At 44.1% G+C, this 8,478-nt stretch overlaps 1 protein-coding gene across 1 annotated transcript; it reads right to left on the bottom strand.

Annotated features, from left to right (window-relative positions):
• Nucleotides 1–3,635: 3,635 nt before the first annotated feature.
• Nucleotides 3,636–6,826, bottom strand: BRK1 (BRICK1 subunit of SCAR/WAVE actin nucleating complex). Its single transcript, XM_077326084.1, has 3 exons — nt 6,621–6,826; nt 6,381–6,463; nt 3,636–4,293 (listed from the first exon to the last, which is right to left on the bottom strand). Exons 1-3 carry the CDS (start codon nt 6,736–6,738, stop codon nt 4,267–4,269), a joined length of 228 nt encoding a protein of 75 aa, XP_077182199.1. The 5' UTR covers nt 6,739–6,826; the 3' UTR covers nt 3,636–4,266.
• Between the last annotated feature and the right edge of the window lie 1,652 nt (nt 6,827–8,478).

Raw genomic sequence — 8,478 nt, 5'->3', positions numbered from 1 at the left:
TTATTTCTCAAGATATATAATCATATAACCCTGGTATTTTACCTATGTAGATTTTGATATCCTTACTAGCCCCTAGACTAAAAGAGAAAAATTGTATTACGTTTTTTTTTTAACTGAGTTACTGCAGTTTTACCTGCAAGCAAAATGGTTGCCTAAAGTGATATCTTTCTCTGTTCTCCTGCATCAGAATACCCTCTGTCATGCCTAAGGTTAGGGCGTGGAGCAAGTCTGTAGACCGAGAGACAGCCTTTCCTTCACTCACAGGGGCTGCCCATTTCCCTGCAAGCCTTACATTTCCCAGGCAGCCTCCAAACCTCAGGATTCAGCCTGGCCAAAAAGGAGGGAAAACTGGCACCAAATGTTGTCAAAGGAGGCAGAGCCCTAACAGTGAATATACAGAAGAAGTGGAATGTTCAGTCCCTGAAGCTGAGCAGTTAATGAAGCTGCTTTTGGAGGGGTTGATCTCTCACTCCATGGTGGGTGCAAAGTTTGGTCTACTGGGGTCATATATTGAGATAGGTATAGGAACCAAGTATGGCAGTCAGGTTAGGAAACTTTAATTTCTTAACTTAGTGTTGTCAGGTCTACCCTGGCCACCAGCAGGGGATTGGGGGGGGGGAGGGTTTGCTTTAAGGTTGTCAACTGCAGGTTGGGAAATTCCTGGAGATTTGAGGGGAGGCCAGGGGAGGACAAGGTCACCTCAGTGGGGTTCAATGTCATCAAGTCCACCTTGCAAAGCATCTGTTTTCTCAGAGGAATTTATCTCTGGAGATGACCTATAATTCTGGGTGATGCCCCAGGGAAGCTGGTGTCCCTCGTGGTTTTCCGGTCAGTTACTTTCTGTATGAGATTTGCTCTGTGCAATAGTATCCTTGAATTCTGCTTCATTTTACGTATTCTAGTACTTCTTCTAGTATTTGATTATTAAACTATTTCTCACTTACTCTGCTTGGTTCCTTCACACCTTATATTTGGTCAAATATCAGGGCACCCCTGACTGAAAAGGGAGTTGCCTGGGGACAGGGAAGGAGCTCTGGGCCCTTTCCAGTAAAGCCCTAGATTTAGAGTGGTGGCAGCTAGTTAAAGTATATAAAAATCTAAATAAATAAATAAAATAAATAAAGCCCATGCCTCCTGAAGGTGGGAAAAGCAGGAGAGATCCCTAGAAGGGGCATCCTATCCACAGCAAACCTACATGAACCTACCGTGTTCCATGACATTCTTTTACATCAAACTGCAGCTATGGCAGTCCTGAACTACACATGAAACTATAGCCCTGTGAACTCCAGGCATATAATTTAGACACACACACCATGCAGTAGATAAGAGTTCCCAGCTCTGGGCCAGGAAATTCATGGGGATTTGTGGAGTGCAGCAGGGTATAAAGCCATATTGGCCACCAAAGAAAGCAGCCATTTTCTCCAGAGGAACTGATCATTGTAGTTAGAGATCAGTTGTAATTCCAAGCCCCACATGGAAGTTGCCTACTCTCATAGTAGCTATGAATAATATGAATCTTAGCCACAGTGCTGAAGAGTTTAACTCTCACATTCAGCATTGAGAATCCTTGTGGTACCCAAGCCCAGTAGAGAAAAAAGACAAGCACTTGTATTTTTCACCCCTACTGGGGTTTTAAATTGGTAGAAAGAGATGCAGCTGGATGTTTAGTTTTTATAGCCAATTTCCTTGACTGGAATTCATAACCCCCTTTCCATCTTCCCTTGCATTGTAGGGTGATCTATAGGACCATGAGAATTCTCACTCCTGCTGCTGAACACTCTTCACAGTTCTTTATTCACTACTTTTTTACTAGAATTTGGGAACTAAAGCCAGATAGGCTGTTCTGTTGAGCATACAATATCAGTTTGTAAACTTTGAAAAAAACGTGTAAATAAAAACCAGGCAACTACAATTAAGGTGACTAAAGCTTATTTGGGAAGTCCAAGTCCCGATATACTCGCATATAAGCCGAGTTTTCCAGCCCTTTTTTAAAGCTGAAAAAGTCCCCCTTGGCTTATATGTGTGTATTAAAAAAAACAGCTGCCAGACAAGACAGGAAGGTGGGAGGCAAGTCTACTTGCCTGAAGAGCAGAAGCAGGAACAAAGGAGAGAGGCAGCAAGCCCGGGAGTGAAAGAACAGTCTCCACCTCCCCCTCTCCCTGCCTTAACGAGGCCAGCACGAGGCTAGCATGTGCAGGAAGCTGCAGGAAGCTCTGAAGCTCCCTGAACAGAGAGCAGAAGGAGGAAATGCCCCAAGAGGAAGGCATGGAAAGTGGAGGGAACAGAACACCAAGCTAAGAAGAAGGGAAGCAGCACAGGATTGGATATCAAAAGACAAGACAGTTCAGAGGGGGAAAAGGGAGGAGGAAGGTGGGAAGAAAAGGGGAAAAAAAGATCCTGCCCTAAATGGGAGGGGGTGAGGGGAGGAAAGGAGAAAAAGCCACTACCCAAACACCACCCTTGGCTTATATGCGAGTCAATAATTTTCCCAGCATTTCGGGGTGAAATTAGGTGCCTTGGCTTATATGCGAGTATATACGGTAATCCATATATAGATGGGTGTTAATGGTATGATAAATAACATGAAGTACCAGAGATTAACTTTTTACACCAGCCTCTGATTTTTCATGAATACATAAAAACATTTCAGTTTTGGGAGCAAACCAACAATGCTTGAGTTGAGCACAGTTAGTAAACAAAGGTTAAGGTTCCACTAAAATACTCCTGTCCTTCTTCTGCAGCTATTTTAACGGTCATTTTCACTGATGCAGCCAACAATGTTACAATTCAGTCTTCAGACTTAGGCTGCCATAAAGCAGAACTGAATTTCTAGTGTTGTCAAGGTAGCAGAGATATTATTTTCAGTTTTACACTAAAACATATTTAGTCTAATGACTAGTAATACGTAATAATAGTCTCTTATTAACCTGACTGCTGCAATCATCTCCAAAGGCTCTGCTTTGGGTGCCCCCACTTTCTGAGATAAACAATCTCTGAAACTCTGTAATTCTCTCCCCAGAAAGACCTGCCTATCTCCCTGTCACCATCTACTCAGCCAGTGAAGCCTTTGGAGGGGGGGGCTGGTTTTGCCTCAGCAATCTCTCATTCCTGCCCTATTTTTATATGTGTTTGTGTGTATTTGGTTTTCATGGTTTTTAAGATGTGCTTTTATTATGTGTGTTTTAATGTTAGGTATCTTGATAGTTCTGATAAGAGCTGAAAACTGGGATATAAATTCTGTAAACAAACAATAAAGCAGAAGCAGTGTGAACATTCTTTACAAAACCTTTGATGAGCTGCTAATCTCCCTAACTTATTTGGTCTTATATGGCCACTTAAGAACTTGATGGATTAAAATTTCCACTTACTCTAGACTTTGCTATGTGTGGCAAACAGTTCAGCGACACTACTGTCCTGTTTCAAGTATTCTACAAACTTTGGGTGTAGCCAGCGGCAGAAGACACAAAAGCCTCTGTCTTCATAGGAGCCAATGACATCATCAGCGAGGGCCGCTGTCTGTTTACTTATGTAGTATTTAGGTCCCACCATGGAAAAAAGCAGGGCATAAATACTTAAATAAGTAGCTTTCCCACCCACCCCATATATATCCCAGAGTTCAGAACCAACCTGACATGTTAAGCAGAGGTGATTTTATTGTGCAAACACAAATGAAAGGTTACATTAGATTATACAAAATACTTACAAAACACAGCCACCCCTCCCTTGGCACATGATAGTCTCTACCCCACCACCCACCCCCAATACATACTGTATGTTTACTCAGGTGAGCCACTGCAACAAGGCAAAGTATTCACTACCTTCCAACAACAAAAGCCTGCTGCCGGATGCTTACTATGTATATTGAAGATGCCACTGCAGCCACCCAGTATGCACAATCTCAACATCCTGATTTGTTCAGATTTTTATAAAATCAAATTGGACTCCCAGAAACTAAATTTTGGTTCCATTGCTCCATTGGTTCGATTGCTGCAAAGCAAGAGGCCTTTGCAAAGATGTGGGGCACAAACTGCATGAACCTGCTTGCATAAAACCACATTAAGCATGCTCTTGAACAACTTAGCTGTTTCAGCTGGAATCACCAGCACAAAGTCACAGACTCCAAATGTGGGATGTGGTTTCCCAAGGGGTAGAAACAAGTATAATTCCCATCCATATTAAATAATGAAGAAACTTGATGTCTGATCATCAGCTCTGTAGACAGCATCATTTTTTTTCTAGGTTGGCCCTTGCCAACCTCCAGCACACCTATGTCAGTGTTTCACCTTTTGTTACCTGCCAAAAGAAGAAAAAAGTTTGTGAATCTATAAATGTAGTTTCCTAAAAGGGTAGTGGAAAAGAGCTCTAATGTTTATTTTTTATTATTATTAGCAAAATTTGTATCTCACCTTTCTGTCCTTACATGGGCGAGCAAGGTAACTAACAATTTAAAATATACATGATAGAATTACATTATGAGACCATTGCTTTTAATGGATTAAACATGAATGGATTAAACATGAATCATTAGAACTATTTCTTCAAGTTAAAAATAGAGTTAAAATACATACAAAATATAAAAGTATTGGATAGGAAGGAGGGATAATTGAGGGAATGACAAATGAAACAACGAAGTCTTCACCCACTGGTGGAAGACACAGGGGGGGACAAATGAATCTCTCTGAGAGAACTCCAGGGCTTTGGTGCCATGTCTAGGAACACAGAAAGAAGGAGCTCTGGAAGGTGGCTTACAGGGGGAAGAAACACACAAGTCAGAAGATTGTCCTGCAGGACCTAGTATGTGCTGTGCAATTCAAAATACTAGATTATCCGAGTTCTCCAGGGAAAAGCTAGTTAGATATTTACAGAACTTCTCCTTTGCTTCTGGTTCTGCCCTAGAGCACCCTGTGAGTTTTTAAACAGTTTTAAATGTTTTATTCTGTTTTCCAATTTTATCATTTTTTTCATAAACTGCCTCCAGCAGGCTTCTCTGCAGAGGCAGCACATACATTTTTGAAATAAACACAGAAAATGCTCTGCCTTAAGAAACACTGAAACATCTGAGTTTGTGAAGTTAAGAGAGGCCCCCAGAGATTGATTGATTGAGAAACTACTTGGGGAGTGAGGCAGACAATCTTCATACAAGTAGCTTCAATTTCAGTAATTTCAGCATGTGCTCTCCCTATCAATTCAGTTGAAAGAAGAAACTCTTACCACAGATCACAATCAGGAAAGCAGGGATTCTATTCCCCCCTTTTCTGTGCATGTTTTGAGGAACTTCTCTACTTGTCCATTTCTCTGTCAGCCAAAAGAATGTGTAGGCACTTGCTGCTGAGTCAATAACTGCTGCTCTCTTCATACACAATGCAACAACTATGCACAAAAATCCTATGTAGATGAAATGAGCTGGACTTAAAGTCACACCATCCCAACTTTCACTATGCTATTACAAAGTCTGTTACAAAAGATGAGCAGTATTGTGACCAAGCTTGCTGATGACAAAAAATTAATTAGAAAGGTGAAAACCGAGGATTACTATGAAGAGCTCTAAGAGGAGCTCCACAAACTGGGTGAATGGGTGTAAGGTGATGAAACAAATCCCAACTTTAATGTGGGATCTGAATTTGCTGTTACTGACAGAGCCCTTGGAGTTGTAGTGGTTTATAAAATGCATGGGACTGAGAAAGTGAACAGATAATTTTTCTCTCTCTCCCAAAATAACAGAACATGGGAATATCCAATAAAACTAATGGACAGCAGATTCAGGATAGACAAAAAATACTTCTAATGATTAAAATATGGAATTTGCTGTGACAGGATGTTTTGACGGGCACAGGAATAGACAGCTTTAAAAGGGGATTACACAGATCATAACTCTGTATCAGTTGTTACTAGCCGTGAAGACCAACTGAAACCTCCACATATCAGAAGCAGCAAACCCCTGGGTCCCATGCCAGGAGGCAACATCAACCTCTCTGTCAGGGGTGGCCAAACTGTGGCTCTTCAGATGTCCATGGACTAGAATGACCATGAGCCCCGCCAGCATGCTTGAAAGCCCACAGTCCAGCCACCCCTGTTCTATGTTCTGTTGTTGGTTTCCCAGAGTAATTTGTTGGTCACTGTGTGACACGGGCTCCTAGACAAACCACTGATTTGATTAATCAGGGTTCTTATGTTAAATCTTTGCCATATTGATAGACATTTCATGTTTAAGATAGAGGAGGGAAGGGGAAGAAAAAACATCCTAACAGGCAGCACCCCAACTGCAGAGGTCCAGCCCAAAGGAGTGCCGGGCTGCCAAACCGGAGGTGGGAGAGCAGGCAGACAGGACTGCGGGGTCTCCCAAGAGCTTTTATTGGCCAGAGAACGGCGCTGGGGCTTACCCGGGCCTCGATATATTCAATCCGCCTCTCCAGAGCTGTCAGCTTTTCGTTGAGGGTGGCCAGACGGGAGCGGCAGGACATGTCTGCAAGGGCCGAAGAGGAGGACAGGAAATGAGCGACCACCACCAGCCCTCCCGGTCCCCACCCGACCCGTCTGCGCAGCCACGAACCCACTTCGTGGGCATCGGGGGACTGCGGAGCCCGCGTCCTCCCAGGCAGCAGAAGGGCGGTGGCCCCTACCGAAGGAATTGAGGAAGTCTGCGATCTTCTTGATCGAGCTGGTGATCACCTCGATGTACTCTCGGTTCGCCCAGTCCTGGTGGATCTCACGCTGCACCGGATCCTCCTGCACCGACATGGCCGCCTGCTGCTACGACCCTCCGTGACCGACTGCGCCTGCGCACAGCGCTAACCCGGCTAGGCTGAGCAGCCTCTTCTCTCGGAGTAGGCCGAATGCAGCAGTGCGCAGGCGCCCCCCCTCCCGTGGAGCACCTGCGCAGTACTCAGATTGGTATTCCCCGCGAAGCGCGGGCAACGGGAAGAGGGTCGAAGCTGCGGTGCTGCAGCAGTTCCGGACGACGGGAGCGCTTGTGTAGGAGAGGCGACGCCTTGCCACACCGCATGCCTCGGAGCTCCGACGAAGAAGCCCCCGTTTTAGAAGAAGAAGAAGACCTGGTTCTTATATGCCGCTTTTCCCTACCCGAAGGAGGCTCAAAGCTGCTTACAGTCGCCTTCCCATTCCTCTCCCCACAACAGACACCCTGTGGGGTGGGTGAGGCTGAGAGAGCCCTGATATCACTGCCCGGTCAGAACAGTTTTATCAGTGCCGTGGCGAGCCCAAGGTCACCCAGCTGGCTGCATTTGGGGGAGCGCAGAATCGAACCTGGCATGCCAGATTAGAAGTCCGCACTCCTAACCACACCAAACTGGCTCTTTATTGCTTACAAAGGCATGTTTTCGTTTCCCAAACCATGGCAGTTTTATTCCGGTGGACGTGGGAGACCGAAAAGCAACGTTAGACTTTTGGGTGCTCTTGTAAGTCTTAAAGGAAAAGGCTTTAAATTGATGTTGGAATGCTGCTGCTTGTACGGCATTTCGGACACATTGGTGGATTTATAAACCAGTGAATGTTTATTTAGCCTTTTCAATTATAATTCCAGAGGTAATTGTACCCGGGGTCTTTTTCCTTTGGAGTGTAAGAGAGCACGTAACATTTATTTATGTATATTTCTATACCGCCCTTCCCTACGGCTCTGAGCAGTTTACATTAAACGTTGTGGAACTGAGCAGTTTACATTAAACGTTGTGGAACGTGGAAACGTTATATAGAATATAACAATGCAATAAATAACAATGAATTTCGAAAAATCAGATACTACCCATGTTTACAGTCTACTTGGGCATCAAAGCCACTAAACACTCATAGAACACTGTATCTACCAAGAATTTATTAATATCTGTCATGCAACAGTATCCTTGTATAGTACAAAGAAAAGTGTTCAGTAATCTTAATCCTTATCAGTCCATCCATTGTTGTTATTATTATTGTTAATCTTAATATTTGTGAAACAGCCCTGGCGGTGGAGAAGGTCCTGGCTGCCCGAGATGAAATAGGGCCAATCACGGTGCGGCAGGCAAAGCTGGCCACACCCTGATTGGCCCTCCTTCCCTGGACGCTAGCCACTTTGCTCTCAGAGGCCTGAGAGACCCCTGCCAAACCGCAAATGACCCGATTACCTTCTATGGCTCCTGCTGCGAGGGAGAGACAAACTGCAAAGGATCCTTCCTTCCCTGCTGTGAAGGAGTCCGGAGAGATCTGAGCCTGCTGGTGTCCCCTGGATCCTAGTGCCCATTGCATTCCTGGTTGCAATGGCCTTTCTTGCTAGTTCATAATATAAAATGAATTAGCAGGTCTTCACATGTTCATTTGCTCTTTTCATTAACCATTTAAGAGAAGAGCTAAGGATATATTCAGATGAATTGGTTTTTAGCTTTCCAGTAGAATGTGTTGTGGTTCTCTGAAATAGATATACTGACATACAATAGAATAGCTTTATTTTGTGGTATTGATTCTTCCCTAGATTATACCTGTTTTGTG

This window comes from Paroedura picta, chromosome 3, assembly GCF_049243985.1.
Source record: "Paroedura picta isolate Pp20150507F chromosome 3, Ppicta_v3.0, whole genome shotgun sequence".
NCBI classification, from domain to species: Eukaryota; Metazoa; Chordata; class Lepidosauria; order Squamata; family Gekkonidae; genus Paroedura; species Paroedura picta.
This window is presented reverse-complemented; position numbering and strand designations above follow the sequence as displayed.